General features: G+C 32.4%; 1 protein-coding gene and 1 pseudogene across 4 annotated transcripts; both read left to right on the forward strand.

Annotated features, from left to right (window-relative positions):
- The first annotated feature begins 4,505 nt into the window (after positions 1-4,505).
- Positions 4,506-11,541, forward strand: LOC112035053 (mediator of RNA polymerase II transcription subunit 32). Of its 4 annotated transcripts, none has more exons than XR_010629820.1 (4): positions 4,506-4,678; positions 5,786-6,228; positions 8,130-8,473; positions 11,193-11,541. XR_010629820.1 is itself a non-coding variant. In XM_065775644.1 (4 exons), the coding sequence occupies exon 3, from the start codon at positions 5,797-5,799 to the stop codon at positions 6,226-6,228; it is 432 nt and encodes a 143-aa protein (XP_065631716.1). In that variant the 5' UTR covers positions 4,506-4,678; positions 4,762-4,901; positions 5,786-5,796; the 3' UTR covers positions 11,193-11,541. The 4 variants fall into 4 exon arrangements, 2 of the variants coding, with proteins under 2 accessions (XP_065631716.1, XP_065631715.1); XR_010629821.1 differs by having other exon boundaries at positions 8,139-8,473; XM_065775644.1 differs by lacking the exon at positions 8,130-8,473 and adding an exon at positions 4,762-4,901.
- Positions 8,208-21,614, forward strand: part of LOC112035041 (nuclear intron maturase 3, mitochondrial-like) — a 25,811-nt pseudogene continuing 12,404 nt past the window's right edge.

Raw genomic sequence — 21,614 nt, forward strand, 5'->3', positions numbered from 1 at the left:
ATATTTGTCACAGTCACAAGTTTATATGATATGAAATGAGGAGATTCAATCGCGAATCAAGAAAACACAATCATAGAAGTAAAAATTCAAAGCATACAATTCAAATTAAACAAGAAAGGAAAGGGGGAAAAATGTATGTAATCCTAAAATAAATTGAGATTTTACTTATAAATTCTCAACGATAGAGGCACAAATAATCTATTGTAAAAATAAAAGGGAAAATTAGATAAAGTTAGGTGGCAAAAAAAAAGAAAAAGTAATAAAAAAATTTATTTTAAAAAAATTATTAAAAAACTATTTAGTATAACTGATTCTTCTAATTTTTATAAAAAAAAATTGATAATATTATTTTATTTAAAGTAAATTACTAAGTCCTGAATTTATTTATTTTTTAAATATATAATATTTATATATTCCTTGTTAGGAAATTTATTCTTTTTAAATAAAAAAAGAAAAAACCTTCTCTCTCGCATTCTCACAAATTCTCAGGTTCGCTCATTTATGAAGAAACTTGCTCCTGCTTCTTCTCTCTTGCTTGCTATTTTTTCGCCAATTTACTCACTAGTTAGATCAAATTGAAGCCCTAATTTCACTCACTTTTGTTTGTATTTAGCTTTTATTTCGAATGGTTTTTGATTGCATAATCTTGGGCTAAGGGTTTTTGTATTCACCTTGAATTGGAGCTTGTGAGGTTAAATTTTGGACCTTGAACTGGAAATTGATAACCCTAATCTCAATCTCTTTCTGGGTCATGGTGATTTTAGCGCTTTTTTCTTTTCATGAATATCTTGGATGTGTTTATTAGGGTTTATGAATTGACTAAAGTAGTTTTGTAAAATGTATTTTTTGGGGTTTATGAATGATTTAATGCATTTGAAATGAACCAAGTATAGTATCCACTTTTGTAAGCCAAAAGGGTGCATTTAGTTTTGGGCTTTTGAAATAAATTTAGGGACTTTTTTGGGGTTTCTAAATTTTATGACTTATTGTACTATCTAAGGGAGTTACATGAGCATGTTACTTTATATGTATGGTGTTCAAGTTATTGGTGTGGTTAGCAGGGGTAGCCTTAGACATTTTGGGGCCTAAGGCGAGAACTAAAAATGTATGTATATGTGTGTTTATGTATGTGTATATTTATGTTTATGTGTGTGTGTATGCGTATGTTTATGTTTATGTGTGTTTTTGTTTATGTATGTGTGTATGTTTATATTTATATATATGTGTACGTGTGTTTATGTTTATGTTCATTTATATTAATGCTTGTTTATGTATGTGTGTATGTTTATATATGCATGTTTATGTATGTGTGTATGTTAATGTATATTTATATTTATAAACATAAATATAAACATAAACACACATACACATAAATACGCATAAACAAATATAAACAAAAACAAACAAATATAAACACACATACACATAAACACACACACATAAATAAAACATATATAGACATAAACACACATACAGACTGAGAAAAATTAAATCCTCATATAGACTGGAAAAAATTGCAAACACACACCAATCTTTAAACAATTTCGTTAGTTACTTTGGTATGCTAAATCGAGCCTTTATGTGTGTTTATGTTTATATTTAAGTTTATGTGTGTGTATGTTTACGTTTATATTTACATTTAAATTTAACGTGATTAATATTCCACACAACATGCTCAAGTATCTAGGTATAAATACTTGAGCATCTTGCGTCAACTTATATACTAATCATGAATTGACGGATAAACATTATATAAATTTGGGTGTGAGAAGGGGTTTGTTCTAAGCATTATTAATATTGAAAGCATTCCAAGTCCCTTATAATAATAACCAAGTCCAAAAAATCCATAGTAGCTACCGCCTAAAAAACTTGCAAGATTCAAATTTTTATAAAAGAGAATAAAAACACAGGCTGTACTTTAATTTCGTTATCATACATATGTAATCACAAAAAGCAAAATTTAAAAACTGTAGTTCTCATCCATTACATGAAAGAATATCAAAGAAAAAAAAACTTGCTACTATAAACTACAATCGAATTAAGTTGGCATCTTGAACAGGCAAATAGGACAGCAATGGCTATTATTCAGCCACTCAACAATGCATTGCCGATGAAAGATGTGAGAACAAGGCATGCATGTGACACTCAAACCAATTGGAAAATCCTCCAAGCAGATGATACAAGAAGTATCTGTAGAGCTCGAGTTAAGCCTTCCTTCCTTCAAAGTCGCAACGGTTGATGGAGCAGTAGGTGTAAAAATATGGTCTTCTCCTTCAAATTCCAAACTCACACTACACGTTGTGACAATATTCAAATACACACACATCAACAAATTTACAGCAGTAGGGAAATATTTGGAATAATCGAGTAAAACCCCATGAGCCCTCACAATGATATGAAGCACCAACTTCTCGCGTTGCCAAGGGTCGAGTTGATCTAAGGAAGGAGGCAAAAGCTGAAAGAGTTTTGGATATAAGAAATCAACATCTCGATTGAGAAACTCTTGTTGAAGAATCTCAACGGTGGTGAGTCCGGTTATTGGGAGTTGGGTTTAGTGTTGAACTTCATCATATTCAGCATCTTTGAAGATATGATGATGGGTGGAGTCGAGGTGTAGATGAAAGACAACAATAGATGGGTTATTGAATGAAAGCCTTTCGTGTTAATCCCACGTCCCACGTAGTAACTTTATCTCGAACCACCACGAGCATGGCTAACTACACCACGTAGTAGCTTTATCTCTAGCTTTATGTGTATGTGTATGTGTTTATGCGTACTTATGTATGTGTATGTGTATGTGTGCTTATGTATGTGTATGTGTATGTGCATGTGTATGTTTATTTGTATGTGTATGTGTATGTGTAAGTCTATTTGTCTTTTTCAGATTTAGGTGCAATACCCTGATGCAATTGTAATTAATGGCTGAGATTAAAAGTTGAAAAAACAACTTTCAATCTCAACCATTAAATAAAATATATTAAAGGAGAGTTAAAAAGTTTAAAAAAAAAAGAGAGTAAAAAATGTAAAAAAAAAATATCTACGACAGTGCAACTGATCTCAGTCCGTCTTTCTTCTCTCACCATTTTTCTTTTCTTCTTTTTTACGTGGTGCTTTATTCTTCTTCCTTTTATTTCTCTTTATACGTCGCCTAGGCTGACAGGAGAGTAGCGAGCGAAAGCCACGTCAAGAAAGGAAATCGAAAATTATGTTGCCGAGCCAAAGATTATGAAAATCTCTTCCTCTTAACTCAGATGATCCTCTTAGGTGAAATTGTGGCTCACAAGGCTTCACCGGATTAGGGTGTGTGATTTTTGGTTATTTATTTATTTATTTGAAATTATGAAGTAGATAGTTTTTATATTTTGCTTACCCTTTCTATTTTCTGAAAACACTTTTCTAGGAAATACAATTTTTTTTGCTTTGCTTTTAGTCTATCATTCTTGCTTGTGGTACGTGTTTAATTAATTTGGATCTAAAAGTAGTTCAACAAGATGATTCTTCTTCTAAAATATAATAACAAAACCCAATATATGTTTTTTTAACGGTGGGTTCACTTTCAGTGTTTTCATTTTGCGATTTTGGTTGTTTTGTGGGTTTTGTGCTTTGATTTCTGAGGGTGTGATTTGATTTGTGATTTGGTGGGCTTCTGGGTTTTTGTTGCGATTTGATTTTGGCTGGGTTTTGGTTGTGGTGGTGGTCGTGATTTGATTTTGGTTGGGTTTCGGCAGTGGTGCGTGGTTGGAGGTGATGAGCTTGAAAAGCTCCGGCCATAGAGGTTTAGAAGGAGAGCTTGGTGGTCAGCCATGGAGCACGGTGTGACGTAGGTTGAGGCAGAGAGAGGATGAGAGGGAAACAAGAGTGACCCTAGACATTTTGGGGTCTAAGGCGAAAACTAAAAATGGGGTCTTTTTTATACTTTTAACATCATTTTCTTCTAAATTATTTTGGTGAATTTCTTACTCATTTGTGATATTTTCATCTAAATTTTGTGTTATATTTTGTTTATTACTAATAACAAATTTATCCATTGATCATTTTTGAGACTCAATTAATTTTTCTTCTTTTTTTTTTTTTTTTTTTTAAAGTTTTTTCATATCCAAATGCATATTTTTTAGTAGACATTTCTAATTAAACAATATATTTATAAAGACTAAAATAAAAAATAACTTTCAAGTGTATAGCAAATGAGAAATAGAACCTGATTTATATAAAAAGTATTGTCGCAGTTTCACTGAACAATAATAAGTTTTTAGCACTCTCAACCTTTATAAATTTAAAAAAAAAAAAATTAAGCACAAGCATAACAAAAATTTAAGTACAGCCATAACACTGACACAAGACTTATTAATAAGACCCACGCCAAAAAAAAAAAAAAAAAAAAAAACAAAACAATCTTATCTATAACCAAAAAAAAATGCAGGTTTTAAAAAAAAAAAAAAAAAAAAAACTTGAAGGCCCAAACTTAACGCCCAGTCCAGGGAGAGTCCAGGCAGCCATAATGATAAACTGATAAGTGATAAACAAAGTTACAAAACCAGCCAGGGAGGGCCCAAATAAACAAAGTTATACCTGATTCCTGAACCTCAGAACCTGATACGGTGAGGTGAGCAGTTGAGACTTGAGAGAGGCGGAGAGCAGAGAATCAGTGAGAGGCGGAGAGCAGAGACTAGAGAGAAAGGTAAAATTTTTAGGGTTTTGAGTGGATTTATTTGTTTTGATTTGTGATTGTTTTGTGGTTAATCTCTTAGGCTGGATTTGTAGTTTATTTGTAGCTCAAAGTTTCAGCAAAACATCATCAACAACAATAAAGCCTTAAACCTATAACTTTGAGGTCTGCTATGATGGGTTCTCAATTGACTAATCAGATTTGGTCGGCTACATGTATTCTTAAACTTTGAGAGGTTGGCTGTGAATCTCAATTTTCAATAGACTAATCAGGATCAATCACATGTATTCTTCTCAGTTATTGTATCCTATGGAAAAAACATACTCTCTGTTACACCCTTGATTCAATTGTCATCTTTTACTGCTTCTACGACAACTAAACCTCACTTCCAAAACTTCAGGGTCGGCTACCTTTTTTTTTTTTTTACTATTTCTATTAGTATTATTTAGGTTTTCTTAACAGGGAAGGGGCTGAAGTTTTGAGTTACATGAAGCACCTGAAATATGTTTCTAATCCTGATGTACACCCACTTAAAATTTCAGTTTCTGCCTATGTAATTTTAGCTTCAACTCTCTCTCTCTCTCTCTCTCTCTCTGTGTACATAAATTGTTCTTATTTTTGTTGTTGTTGTTGTTGTTGATGTAAATCCTTTGCATTTGTAGGATTTCATGTCACAATGTTAGACATATTCTTTTGTTTACTTATGGGAATTGCATATATGGAAGAGAGTGATATTGATGGTTTACTGTGTACTCCAATTCCAGTGTTTGGTTGGATTTAGATTTTCAAATTATGACTCATCCTGGCTTTTCTGATTCAAATTGAATGGTGTAAGTATAGAGGCAACAAATAGTGTGAATCATTTTGTTATTTGTCCAGACTTTGTTAGTATAGTAGTAACCCTTGATAGCTTTATAAAAAATGTCCTTGATGCCCAAACCAAAGTTTTGTTTGTTAGTTTCTTTGGTTCAATATAGAGACTATAAATTAATAGGAAGTGGGTCGCATGAACCAGATGGCTTGCAAAAGTATGTAGTATTGTGGTTTTCATTTCTAATTCTGTGTTAACCGCTTGCGATTTTAATTTTCTCGTTGTTAATTGTATTTATTACCATCTAGGGAGGCCCAAAATGGACAACATTGTAGAGTCTCTGAACAATGCATATCAGGACTTTGTTGCTGCAGCAGCTAATGTTCTCGAAGCCAAGGAGATTGCTGGTGCCCAGAAAACAACAGCCACAGATGCTGCTCTAGAAAATTTTAAGCAGAAGTGGGAGTTGTTCAGAGTGGCTTGTGACCAAGCAGAGGAGTTTGTGGAGTCTGTGAAGCAAAGGATAGGATCAGAGTGCCTAGTGGATGAAGCAACTGGCTCACCGGCTGGGAAGTCAGGCCAGAGTACTGGCCTTCCACCCATTAGTGCAGTCCGTTTGGAACAGATGAGTAAGGCTGTCCGATGGCTTGTGATTGAACTACAGCATGGTTCTGGAAGTGCAGCTGTTTCAGCCAATTCCCACCCTTCTGCTCCTTTTGATGCTAGGTTCACTGAAGATGCAACTCAATAGGTACATATGATTCATCTAAATGAAATAAGTCATGCTTTTATTGTTTCCAGTTTATCTGAAAATGAATGTAGTTTTTTTTACATCATTGGGTGTGGTTAACTTATTGCTAATGCTATGACTGAAAATCATTTCTTATCCTGTGCTGATCTTTCCCACTAGGAAATATTCATTACAACTTGTGAAATAATTTAGTTGTTATACTCTAGCTTCTCCAGGAATGTTTATTCTTCATGGTTCTGCTGTACTAGGGTTGTGGCCCCTTTGACATTTTCTTAAAAATCTTTTGCATTTTCAAAGTAAAAAGAAAAAGAAAGAAAGGAATCCAATGGTTGAGAATTTTGTCTTTAATTAGCACACATTGATAACTTTTGCGGGCACCAGCGTTCTTATAGTAATCCACTTTTGTGTTAGTAAAGAAATAGCAACCAATATCAAGTTACTGTGTTAACCCAACAGGGTGTAGCGTGGTGGTTGGACTGGAGGCTTGGGATGAGCTTTGGACCCAGATATCCTGGGTTCAATCCCTACTAGGAGTTCCCCTGGATTACTTGATACATGGTTCTAGTGGGTGGGGTCATGTATCTGTGGTTTACTCCCCAAGGGTGAGTGCAAAGGGCCTTGCCTTAGTGAGGTTCTACGTTATTAAAGAAATCAGTGACTGTGTTAGACAAACATACACACTGGAGAGGTCACATGCCTGATGGTTAGTATAATCTGAGGTGCTGGTTGCCAACTCCAGTATTCTTGTTAATGGTTCAATACACTTAGAATTCTAATGTTCATGTACAACACTGTTTAGGTCTTTTATTGCTTCAAAAGAAATCTCTTTGATCTGTCATAATTCTTTTTTCCTTTAAATAGAATTTTCATCTTGATATTATCAGAACTGACCATCTGTAATATTTATTTTACCATTTACTTAAAAAAATATCCATAAATAAAATGGTAATTTTATATATATATATATAATATATATTGTAACATTTACTTATTTTACCGTTGAAATTTCATCTCCTATATTGTTATTATTTTTAGGGACAATTACAGTATCTGCCTTTGGTTTGGCTCGAATTCGATTTGTCAACATGTGGTTTAAAAGATGCACTTCATTCATGTGAGCTTTAATTTCTCGATAAAAATTAGCCCAAAATCGTTTAAAAATTGCTTGTTTGAAATAGGTTTTCTGAAAAGTACTTACCAAAGAAAAGTTTTTTGAAAACTAAATTTAGAGAACAAATTAAAAAATTATTATGATTTGAATACACATATTTATAAATTAAAACCAAATATAATTGCTAAGAGCTTTGTAACTCAATTGGCACCTCCAACCCATTATGGGTCGGTTTATACCACTATCTACATGATTCATTAAATCAATAAACTAGTCACATGACTATTAAGTAGGTCATATGATTAAAAGTATGGATGTCCTTTGACTTGTCACATTGTGGGTTGGAGGAACTTTCTTCTAAACAGGTTTAGAGGAAAATTTTTTCCTTCTTAATATAAGGAAGATACATGCCAAAGGAAGATAGCTGAATAAGCCTCTAACTCAGACCTTCCATTAGCTGCCAAAATCAACGCCACACTAAGTTGAAGAGTTATCCGCTTATTGTTGTTATGAGAGTAATTCTATTTGCACTTCTTACATATGTATTCATAGTTGGAGATGAACTATATGCATACACTATGCACCTTATATGTTGAAGTAGCAGCACTTTGTATTGAATAAAGATTTATATGCGGCAGGCATCTCTTCTTCTAGCTATCACATCAAGGCCCTTCTTATCTGTATTTATTTGAGCCAAAACTCTGAAAAAAGGGTTATCATGCCTTATGATTTTTTGAGCCAAAACTCTGTATTTATCTGTGTTTTTCTTTGCTGAATCAAAAACCTTTAGAGTTTACAGTTGAGGAAGGTGGCACATTTTACCAGCTTTGTATTTATGAGAGGCAGAGATTCTTTAGGATCAATTTTCATGGGAAAAGGAAGTGCAGGGAGATTGCTGTTCAATGTGGAAGAACTGATCTCTGGACAGTCTCGTGGTCAATTTGCGAAATCCTTCCATGAGGGTGACAAATTTTTTATTCTTCAGTTGGGATCCAACGTCTACAGCTCTTTCTTATTAATATCCGAACTCATTCATGGTCGCCATAAGGGTTCTATAGTGGTGCCAGAAGGGAAGTTTACACCTGCAAAAGGCGATAGACCCGGAGTCTCTAGCTTCCAAGCAAGCAACCACAGGTATTCTCAAAAGAGATGCTTCAAAAACCTTTGCATCAATGGTGGCGGGGAACAATGGTGATTCTAGAAAGTTTTTTCAAGGTGGTCATTAAAAATACTTAATTTTAAAAAATTTATTAATAATAAAACTTGAATATATTAACATCATAAAATAAAAACATATTCCAATACATAAAGTTTTAAAATTTTCTTTCACAAATTTTCATATTTTAAAATTGTTGTGTAATATGATAGTTTTTCACTATTAATATTATCAGCTACATCTTTTTCAATATATACGATCAAGCAATTATTAAGCTACTGATCTCTTATTTAATTACTAACATATTCCCTAAATAAGTACTAATATAAACAAAATACATTATATTTTTGAAAAAATATATCACATAAATTCAACAAATTCGGCTAAAGATTAATGCAAATACTAACAGACTAGCTACTTGAAAAGTGTGCATTTTTTTTTAATATAAAAAATAGCAATTTTAAAATATGCCATTGATTGATAGAGGGGGTTTACAAAATTATTGCTAAAGTATTAGCTAATAGGTTGAAAGAGGTGATTGGTGATGTTATTTCAGAGTCTCAAAATGCCTTCATTAAGAATAGGCAGATTCTGGACTCATGTCTCATTGCAAATGAATGTTTGGACAGTAGGTTGAGATCAGGAATTTCGGGGATGTTATGCAAGTTGGATGTGAGAATGCTTATGATCATGTGAATTGGGGTTTCCTAATGTATATGCTTGAGCGGCTTGGGTTCGCAGAAAAATGGAGAAAATGGATTTTTTACTGTATATCAACGGTCAAATTCTCAGTTCTTATTAATGGAGCTCCATGTGGTTTCTTTGAGAATTATAGAGGTTTACGACAAGGTGACCCCTTGTCTTCATTATTATTTGTTGTTGTTATGGAGGCAGTTTGCAAAATGATGGATAAGGCAGTGATGGAAGGTTGATTGTTTGGATTTAATGTGGGTACCTCCATAGGTGATCACTTATAGGTAACTCATCTTCTCTTTGTAGATGATACGTTGGTTATGTGCGATGCTGATATTGACCAGATGTTTTTGCCCCTGATTTTGTTGTGGTTTGAGATTGTATCGGGATTGAAAATTAGTTTGGATAAGTTTGAACTAGTTCATGTGGGAGTGGTTTCAAATTTTGAGATGCTAGTAGATGCGTTGGGTTGTAAACAGCGCTCACTTCCTATGAAATATTTAGGCCTTCCATTGGGTGCAAAATGGAAAGATAGAGCAGTTTGGAATCCCATCATTGAGAAGGAGGTTAGCAGGATGGAAAAGATTGTATCTATCCAAAGGGGGGAGACTTACTCTTATAAAAAGTACTCTATCCAATTTACTTACTTATCTCCTTTCCCTTTTTCCAATTTCGACAGATATAGCATACCGTATAGAACAACTTCAATGAAATTTTCTTTGGGGTGGCCTGGGAGATGATTCTAAACATCACTTGGTGAATTGGTCCAAGATATGCTCTTCTATCCAGTCTGGGGGTCTAGCAATTCGAAATTTGAGATACTTTAATGAAGCACTGTTGGGAAAATGGTTGTAGAGATTCGGGTATGAGAGAGAAGCGTTATGGAGAAGGGTTATAAGGGCTAAATATGAAGTTGAGGAGGGAGACTGGTGCTCTAATTCTATTCCAGGCTCCTATGGGGTGAGTTTATGGTAAACTATTAGTAGTGGTTGGTCTACTTTTTCTTGCTACATTCAGTTTCATATTGGAGATGGGACTAGAGTGAAATTTTGGCATGATGTCTAGTGTGGGGATAATCCTTTGAGTACGTGTTTTCCAAATTTATTCAGAATCAGTAATGATAAGGAGGCTTATGTGGCTGATCTCATGTAGTTTCCTAACGGGGTTCTTCTTTGGGACTTAGAATTCTTGCGAGAAATTCATGATAGGGAATTAGATTCTTTGTCTGTTTTTTGGAATTTTATATATGGAGTCTCATTGAGAGGTATTGGTGAGAATAAAATATGTTGGACACCTGCTAAAAGCAAGGGCTTTGAGGTAAAGTAGTTACCATCAGGTTTTGTTGGGTGTATGTACTCAATCATTCCCTTGGAGAAGTATTTGGAAGCAAAAGGTTCCTTCCATAGTTGCATTCTTTATCTGGACTGCAGCTTTAGGAACTATCTTGACTATTAATAATTTATATAAGAAGAAGGTGTTGATTCTAGATTGGTGTTATATGTGCAAAAGTAATGGAGAATCGTTAGACCATCTTTTACTACATTGTCCTATTGTTTACGAGTTGTGGTCTATGGTGTTCACCTTGTTTGGCTTCCACTGGGCAATGTCAAAGACTGTAGTTGAGCTCCTTGCTTTTTGGCAAGGAAATTTTGGTCATCATCGTAATGGTGTTATTTGGATGGTTATCTCTCATTGTTTGATGTGGTGCATTTGGCAGGAGAGAAACAACCGGTGTTTTGAAGATTTTGAAAGGACTATAGCTGATTTAAAACTTTTCTTCCTTAAAACCCTATTGGACTGGATGTCTATCATAGGAAGCTGCCATTCTATTTTTTCGGTCTATGATTTGATGGATGCTTGTAATTTATGTATTTGATTATGTTGGTACCCTGCTGTATACTTCCTGTATTCTCGGGTGACTCATTATTAAGATCTTGAATAAAATTTCCTTTACATGTCAAAAAAAAAAAAAAAAAATTGGTTTTTGATTTTTTGCTATCACAGTGCTGGAGATCATTGAAAAGCATGGGCGTTGTGATAGTCTTTCTTGGTGATCTGTGATGTGAAGACTGGGGATTCAAGGATGCAGCTCATCTTTACTGTTGCTGAAGTTTGTATCTGATAGCTGCAAAGGGTGGGGGGAGGACTAGCAGTCTTGCCGAGAGGATAACTTTGCATGCATTTGGGATTCTTCTCTTTGTAATTTTGACCCCGCCTTCCAAATTGACATGGTTTGATGTGTACAATTACATCTCCAATTTAAGTTCATGCTAACTAGTAATGGTGTAATATATTATAACAAAATTTCTCCCTTACCCTGCATTTACTAATCTACCTTTTGCTTTTTGAGTTATTAATTTATCAAATTTTTGTATCAATGAATAAGAAGGGGTTGGGACTTGGGAGTTCTAGTTGTGATGAGTCTGATTACCAAGCCTCTTGATCGCAGTCCTCACAATCATGGCTTCCTCAGAGGATTTAGATTCATCGTTCGTGTACAAAATAAGACTCAGGATAGATTTTAGTGGACAATGGTATCTGCATTAGTTGATCTTTTGGACTCTTGAGTTCAGTTTTTTCATATGGTGGAAAAATTGATAAAATATATGTAGACAAAAATTTAAATTAAGTAGGTGAACTAGTCCAATCTTGCTGAATTTTAGTATACTTGCTCTTGAAAGATAGGATTGGCATAATTATTGGTGCCCTTGTTCTGTTCTTCTCTCAAGCTTTTACAGATGGTGCGCTACAGATGGAACTGCAATCGTTTAAGTGTTCCTTTTGTAGTGCTCTTTGGAAATTGATCGATATCAAATAACTTAAACTAAGCAAACATTAAACATGCTTAACCACTTCAAGTAAATGATGTCTCTGCTTGCACACAGCAACTCTATTTGTCTTGCGTTAATTCTTTTTGCTATTCAACAAATAATAGCATCTCAAGACCATACAATCTGAGTATAATAGCATCTCAAGATCATACAATCTGATTATAATAAGCATGAACTAGTTATTTATTTTACTAGAATAATGATTAAATTCATCATTTTTTTATACTTTTGGGAACTAATGATAGTTTATCATAATATCAGAGAGGTGGTCTTCAGTTCAACCTTTCTCCAATAGAAATAAGTCTTAAATTTTCACTTTTCACTTTTCCATTGAAAAAATAAAAATAAAAACTGACCACTAGCAAAGTTTAATTGTATATTTGAACATTGTATTAATATAGGTTTCTGATTTGTCAAACAAAAATGTTTGCGAACAAAATGATTTTTGAGATAAATTTTAGGATAAATTACACCAACTCGCTTGAGATATAGTAATATTGGATTTGTTATACTTTATTTCAAGAAATGACATTGCCCCCCAAATTATCAAAAATAATTTAGTTTAAATTGTACTAACCTCCCTCTTGACGAATGACGGGTCTATAGAATATATTCCTTTTTGAAGAAGAATAAGAAAGGAGGAAAAAGAACGGTGTAATTGATGGCGATACCTTGAGTTATTTAAGGTGGCACAGGCCTTTAATTAGCTGTGAATCCTCCCTCAAAAAAAAAAAAAAAAAAAGATGAATAGCAATATTAAAGTAGAGGGTAGTGGGGAAATGAAAAGGTAAGTAAAGAAGAAAGGTTGAAGAAAGTGTAAATATTTAAAAAATAAGTGAATGTAAAAAATTATAAAAAATTGGAAATAAAAAAGAAATATATATAGATTTTAAAATTGACAACAATGAATATGTAAAATTAATAATCTATTTATATTTTTTTGTAAAAAAAAAATAAGAATAAATAATAAATAATAATTATGTGGTAAATGACATGACGATGAGGTGACGCAACAGGAGTTCAATAGCAATGAACCTTTTTGTAAGAAAAAATTATGCAAAAGAATGGAAAAGAGTGACAAATTTATAGTAAGAGGAAGGGGATAAGAAAAGACAAATAAAAGAAGATGCAGAGAACAATGAATAGCAATATTAAAGTAGGGCAGTGGGGAGATGAAAAGGCAGGGGAAGAAGAAAAGTTGAAGAAATTGTAAATATTTAAAAAATAAGTGAATGTAAAAAAAAAAAATTAAAGGAAAATTGGAAATAAAAAAGAAATATATATAGATGTTAAAATTGACAAAGATGAATATGTAAAATTAATAATCTATTTATATATATATTGTAAAAAAAATAGGAATAAATAATAAATAATAATTATGTGGCAAATGACGTGGCGATGAGGTGGCGCAATAGGAGCTCAGCAGCAATAAATGTCATACTTCAACTTTTAGTAATATATATTTATATATATATATACATATATGTAGCTAGCATTCTACCAGAAGTATGATGATACAATTTAGGATAAACAATGAGAGACATCTAAGGTATATTTTCAAAACGATAAAGTTTTGCTACAAATTTTTTGTAACTAATGGCTAAAATTCCTTTTAATATCTTTTTGTTGTATGTAAATTTTAACAAATCAACTATTAGATTTCATTTTCTTCTTTATTCTATTCAAAATAATGTTGCACTCCAAGCTATCAAAAGAATATTAAAAGTTTATTATTATATAGACTATTCCCTTTTTTTTTAAGGAATATACCCAGTAAAGCAAATTCCAAATTATTGCAATCCATGATTTTTTATTTTTTATTTCCAATTTTTGGTACCAAAAGAAATAGGATACTAAAATTTTGAAATAATTATGAAACGTACCAAACATTTGCTTTGTCGCCAGCCAACAACACCCAAATACGTGTGAGTTAAAATGTTTAAAGTCTGTACTATGTATTAAAGAGTTAGACTATTTTAAATATACTTCATTATTAGTTTCTTTAAAATCTTCACCCCTCTCCCATCTGTGTGTGTTAAAATACTTAGTATTTTTTTTATAAAAAAATTCACAGCCCTTTNTTTTGTATTTTTAAGAACTTTAATTTAGGTTGGTAAGATTTAGTTTTGTGTTTTAAGTTATTATTATTATTATTTTGCTCTTTGATTGTTAAATTTTATCCGATTACATTATTAAAAATTAAAGATAGTAGATAAAAATAAAATAATATTCCATTACATAGAATAATTTGGATAATTTAGTATTTATTGTTATATCTTTTAATTTTTCTTATATTTTTCTTCTCTTCTATTTTACTCAATATTGAAATTCAAGCACATCTTCCTTATCATTAAATTATTTATATTTTCCCTCTCTCCTTTTGTTTTAAAAAATAAAAAATGTAATATTTTACTTAAATTCAAATAAAAGAAAATTGTGCTCATCAAATTGTTACTCAATTTTTTTTTTTTTACATTTATACTTTCTCCAACTTTTCTCCTTCTCTTTAGCTTTTCATCTCCCCAAACATTCTACCTTGATATCACTCTTCCTCTTTCCTTTTATCTTCCTTTATTTTGTTTCTTTTTATTATTATCCTCTTGGTATAAATTTGTCATTCACTCTTTCATTCTTTACATAATTTTCTCTCACAAAAAGTAGTTATTTCTCACTCTTTCTCCCTCAATTTTTTGGTGGATTTTTATTTTTATTTTTCTTGCATCTCTATTTTAGCGTGATAAAGTTTTGTATTCTTTAGAACTCTATTTTGGTTGATGGGATTTAGTTTTGTGTTTTAAGTTTTATTTTTATTTTTATTTTTATTTTTTTATGACTTTGATTGTTAAATATTATCATATTGCATTATAAATAATTAAAAATAGTATATAAGAATGTACTTTTATTATATTACATAGAATTATTTGGATAAGTTAGTGTTTATTGTTATGTATTTTATTTTTAATTTTTTTCTCATATCATTTTATTTAACATTTAAATTCAGGCACATCCCCCATATATATCATTAAATTATTTATATTTCCACTCCTTTTTTATTTTAAAAAATTTAAAATATAATTTTTTGCCTAAATTAAATAAATAAAATTGTCTACATTAAGTGGAGTAATGCTAGGGAAACACTCATTTTCACACCCAATGCATTAAAGGAAGAATGAAATACAAAACAAATCAAGTTAGAAACACTAAATTAAAAAAAAAAAAAAAAAACTAATAATGCATATTTAATGTCATAGAATCGTCATCAAATTTTGGAAAACGATAGGTTGCCAATGGAGAGAGAGAGAGAGAGAGAGAGAGAGAGAAAAACCAATGCAAAGTAATAAAGAGGTAGATAAAGGGAAAAAAAAATGTCAATTAGTAATCGTTGATGGGAAAACAAAGAGGTTGTAAGGAGAAGTAAAAAATAAAATAGAGATTACCGCGTGGAGAACATTAAAAACTTTTTTTTTTTTTTTGAAAAGAGAACATTAAAAGCTTTACAGTGTAGTAACATAAACCGTTAAATTCACTTAAAAAATTAAATTAACAATCAACAATTAAATACAATCATAGTAATAAATTTAAATTTAAAACTAATCAAACTCTAATTATGGAAACCATATTAATCATAACTAAAAAAGAGATGTTCTCTGATAGTAGTAGAAATTACATAAGAAATAAAGTTAGAAAATTTAAAAATCCATTTTTTGACATTTCATTTAAACTTATTTATAATATATATATATATATATATATATAAATATATCATTTTCATACACTATTACTTTCGAAAATCTAATGAACAATGCTACCTCTCATTTATTGTTTTTGTTATGCAAATCATCAGTTAGTAAATATATGATAATGGTAAGAAGCGTTACAAATGAGATCACTAAAATCAATATATAAAATTATTAGCCACTATCATTATGGAGTAGTAATCTATAATTTTGACGCATCCAAAAAAGTGGAATATATAGAGTTTTCTTAAAAGTTTGTGTAAAGATTCACTATGTGTGTGTGTGTGTGTGTGTGTGTGTGTGTAAAGGTAAAAAAAAGGTATATTTAAGGTTTTTATTAACTTAAAAACTATTGAAAAACCAATTGTTAATAACTAAAATTATAGTATTAATAAATTATTTAATGAGACCATCCTAAAAAAATTATCATGCGCAACGTGTGGGTATGCGATTAGTGTATATATATATATATATATATATAGCCAAAGCTTAGAGAATTCTTAATTTTGCGCTATGTGTCTCATTTAATTTTAAATTTTTTGCTGAGAGAATTATTAAGTATAAAAATCAAATAGCCCAAATCCAATTAGATTCTAAATTGAATTTTAATTAGAGTCCAATTTTTTGGCATAAGTCCATTTAATTTTTTTATTTTTGTGGCAAGTGAAGGGTGTAAAAACAGAAGAGTTTAAAACCAATTAAATTCTAAATCACACACACGCGCACACACACACACACACACATAATGTGAAACCATTACATATATTAGAAATGTACGATTTAAAAAAAGTGTAAACTAATATTATATATAATTGGAACCATATAATTGTGATTATTTTTAATTGTACTCGTGCATATGCACATGACTACAAACTAGTTTCCATAAATAGAAAATGTAAAACACATTTCTCGCGAGGGAAAGAAGTGGGGGGTTTGGGAATTAGCAAGCTGTTAGTGTGTCCTCTAGCTACACACTAGTTTCCATAAATAAAAAAGGTACTGATGATGTGCTGAAATCGTCAGTGAGTTGTAGGCTCCAAAGCACTCCAATGGGTACCTGTGGAATGAGAACAAAATGGATCAAACAGAATGCACCGGTATGGTATCGACCAAGAACCCTCCGAAGGTCAAGTTAGTGAATAAGAAATCTCCAAGAACTTTATAGTGAGAGAGCTAGAGATTTTTTGTGTACTTGAGAAAAGTGCGTACTTGAGAAAAGTGGAGGTCTCCTGCTTATATAGCAATTTAATGGTAAGACTAGATCCCTCAAGTGTGGGGATTTTTCTTTAGGGAGAAGATTTGGTACTTATGATTTCCAAGATTGCAGGGTGTTTTTCCATATAAGGGATATGTGATCTTGTAGCAGATTCACTTTGCGTGATACGCAAGATATTTCCTTATATAGGCTTTTGTGGGGACCAAGACTCTGTGGGAACTATTAGCTTCATGCTCGCTCCGTCGGGCTATTGCGCGCCCTATCGGCCCTTCTATTTCGTCCATCGGGATTTTCGTCTGTCAATCTTATAATGTGGTCCCGTCTCTTTACATGACTTTAGGCTCTTCGTCCGCTAATGTGGGACTGAGGGACCTGTAGGTGTTGTCAGTGCCTATGTATGACGTGCCTGGGCACAAGGTCAGAAATACCCCCATAAGGTATAATGCCTTTCTTAGAGCATTCTCATCAGCTCTCTCATAAAAAATGCCATTTTACAACACCAAAAACCTACTTTATCATTTTAACACACCATTTTACAACATGTCATTTATCAGATGTTCTATACTTCCATTCTATATATTAAAATAATATATCCAACCCATTAAATAATATTAAACAAATTTCATCACATTAAACTACAATCAGAGTCAACCTCCACAGACCACCAACGGCAACGGCAACGGCAAATCACCACCAACGGCAAATCAACATCCACAAACAACAATCACAATCACTGGATCTCCATAAAAATTCCAAATCCAAATCCAAAAACCTCAACAAAAAAGAAAAGAAAAAGAAAAAGAAAATCAAAATCTTCAACAAACCATCAACCTCCACAAACCACCAACGGCAACGGCAAATCACCACCAACGGCAAATCAACCTCCACAAACAACAATCACAAATCACCACCAACGGCAACGGCAACGCCACCCATCACAACTGCACGTACTCAGCTCAGCGGCCCCAAATACACACCCACCCAACAAAGCCCACAAAAAAACTCAGAACTCACAAACCCCAGCCACCAAAACGTCGCCGCGGCCTTAACACACAAACCCCAGTCACCAAAACGCCACCGCCGCCTCCGCAACCCACAAAATCCTGCCATCACCGCCTCAACTCTCTCTCTTCGCTTCACCAAAATTCGATAACTGCAAAAACAAATAATAAGAGATAATGTCGGCCCAAAACTCAACCAACCACCGCCACAACCATGACACCACCACCGGCCCAAAATCCCAACCCAACCGACCAATCAATAACCCAAAACCCACACAGAGAAACCCATCCCAAATGTCACACCCACGACCCGATTAAGAGCTCTAAAAGTCGGCGGCAAAGGCTGTGGAGGTCGGCGACGAGGGCTGTGGAGGTTGACGGCGAGGTGAGGCGGCGAGAGATCTTGAGCAAGGATGAGAGAGATCTTGAGCTGGGAGGACTGAGAGGGAAGAGATAGAGAGTGACAGAGAGAGCAGAGAAAAGAAGAAAGTGAGGAGAGAGGAGAGAGAAAAGAGAATAAAAAATATTAAACGCAAATGCCATTTGTGTTCGTACGCTCTCAAATATGAGAGCGTACTGTAGCACGTTCCAAATTTTTGGAACATTTAACATACCTGATGAACCTTCATTTTTGTGTTTAATGTGTCAAATGTGCCAAATTTTTAGCATTTGGCACATTTGAGAGACCCTAAAAATTTGGCACATTTGAGAGACCTGATGATAGTGCTCTTACGAGGGAAAGAAGTGGGGGGGGGGTTCGGGAATTAGCAAGCTATTCGTGTGTACTCTTTTGGGAAGTGCTTGAGAATAAAATCCTAGTACACCTACCAGCTAACAATTATACCATTCATTTATGGTTAAAATAATATCAATTTCTAATAAGAGAGCATATTAACTTTAATTTTTTCACCATACCACTTAGAAAATTACACGTTTAAATCGTTCCATTTATAAGGTAAATGTGTGGATGTATGCAACTCATAAATTTATTTATTTATTTTTTAGAAGAATGCAACTCATAAAATGAATGATATGATTTACACATTCAAACAATACATTATATTTAAGGGCTTGGCTTATACCTACCGTACAATTATATTTAAGCAAATGTTTAGTACATTTCATAATGGCTTCTGAGCCCCTCAATCTTAGATTTTATTTCAAAATTTTAGTAGCCTATTTCTTTTGGTACCAAAAATTGGAAATAAAAAATAAAAAATCATGGTATGCAATAATTTGGAATTTGCTTTACTGGGTATATTCATGTGACCAATTAACCAGCCAGCAAAACTACTTGTTATAAATAATATCTTCTTGTTGCATTGAAACAAGAATGAGATTATCCAGGAATACAACATCTAAGATTGAGCATTACCAGGATCCCGCATTAGTGCACAACTTCTCTCTTTGAAATAATGAATATAACAGAAAAAAAATGAAAAAAATCAACGCTTGAGCATTTAGGTTTCCAAAAAGAGGTTGTAAAAACAAGGCATAGCATTATTGAAAGGCAGCATGCCAGCATGATCAGAAAGCAACCAACGTTTAATCCCTTATAGAATTCCTTGTTTAATTTTTTTATTTTTATTTTTAATTTTCATTAAAACCCGCTGAATGAGGACATCATAAAAAAATGTATGAGCTTTTTTATCAAGAAACTCCCTTGGGGAGAACCTTAACATATAGGCAACCACACCCTCTTCAACCACTCTTGAGCCCGAATGTTTATGACTAAAAAATATAGCCTTTTTGAGTTTGTAAGGCATCGACATTTCCAATAAATATAGGGATACCCAATTTCACAACATCTTGAAGTATTCTACTATGAGTAATCGACACTTTCTGCTCGCTACTTTTTACATGGATTAATAGACCCACCGCTCACAATTAACCAGTTTAGCATGTAGTGCGAAATTGAGTATGTTCGTAATATTGTCAATGTGTTTCACATTCATCTCAGCAGATGCTGCTTTTATTGCGTTACATATTGCGTCTATTGAGGTCATAGAATACAATTTTAGCAAATCTTGCTAATACATATTGAACTATTGAAGAGTGCCATTTCTAGTTTTGTCATCGATGCATTTCATTGTTTCCAGGTGCCCTGCGTTGAAGGCTCTGTTTTTTCCACCTGCAATATGGGACAATTCTTCATTTGTTTTGCCAAAACTCATACGTAAGTGGAAAAATCTAGAGCAGTTGAAACTTGGAAATTCCATTAACATGGTTAAGATACTTGAAGGAATCAGCCTTCACTGCAAGAATTTCTGTCAGTTAGACATTGACTGATTCTACAGCATATATTGGGAGACGCGCAGCAACAGCCATTCCCACCCTTCTGCCAAACATAAAGTACTCAAACCTGAGAAGGGCAAACATTAGTCGGACGAGTTTGAACTTGAAGAGAATTCTGTGGGGCTACAAGAAGCTTGTGCATTTGGATGTCAGGGACAATTTAGGTTTTGAATGTGATGACAAGTTACCGAAGCTTGGTTCATATCTATATCAATCAACATATTACAAAAAGCTGAAGCGTGGTATTTATTTTTACTCTTGTTGTGCCATCTCATCGCCATGTCATTTACAACATAATTATTATTTATTCTTTTTTTTTTTACAAATATATATATATATATATTTCTTATGTAATTTCTACTACTATCAGAGAACATCTCTTTTTTAGTTATGATTAATATGGTTTCCATAATTAGAGTTTGATTAGTTTTAAATTTAAATTTATTACTATGATTGTATTTAATTGTTGATTGTTGATTTAATTTTTTAAGTGAATTTAACGGTTTATGTTACTACACTGTAAAGCTTTTAATGTTCTCTTTTCAAAAAAAAAAAAAGCTTTTAATGTTCTCCATGCGGTAATCTCTATTTTATTTTTTACTTCTCCTTACAACCTCTTTGTTTTCCCATCAACGATTACTAATTGACATTTGTTTTTTTTTTTTTTTCCTTTATCTACCTCTTTATTAATTTGCATTGGTTTTTTTCTATAGCATCTCTCTCTCTCTCTCTCTCTCTCTCTCTCTCTCTCTCTCTCTCCATTGGCAACCTATCGTTTTCCAAAATTTGATGACGATTCTATGACATTAAATATGCATTATTAGTTTTTTTTTTTTAATTTAGTGTTTCTAACTTGATTTGTTTTGTATTTCATTCTTCCTTTAATGCATTGGGTGTGAAAATGAGTGTTTCCTAGCATTACTCCACTTAATGTAGACAATTTTATTTATTTAATTTAGGCAAAAAATTATATTTTAAATTTTTTAAAATAAAAAAGGAGTGGAAATATAAATAATTTAATGATATATATGGGGGATGTGGCTGAATTTAAATGTTAAATAAAATGATATGAGAAAAAAATTAAAAATAAAATACATAACAATAAACACTAACTTATCCAAATAATTCTATGTAATATAATAAAAGTACATTCTTATATACTATTTTTAATTATTTATAATGCAATATGATAATATTTAACAATCAAAGTCATAAAAAAATAAAAATAAAAATAATAAAACTTAAAACACAAAACTAAATCCCATCAACCAAAATAGAGTTCTAAAGAATACAAAACTTTATCACGCTAAAATAGAGATCTAAGTAAAAATAAAAATAACCAAAAA

The sequence above is a fragment of the Quercus suber genome, unplaced genomic scaffold (assembly GCF_002906115.3).
Source record: "Quercus suber isolate HL8 unplaced genomic scaffold, Cork oak 2.0 scaffold_116, whole genome shotgun sequence".
Taxonomy (NCBI): Eukaryota; Viridiplantae; Streptophyta; class Magnoliopsida; order Fagales; family Fagaceae; genus Quercus; species Quercus suber.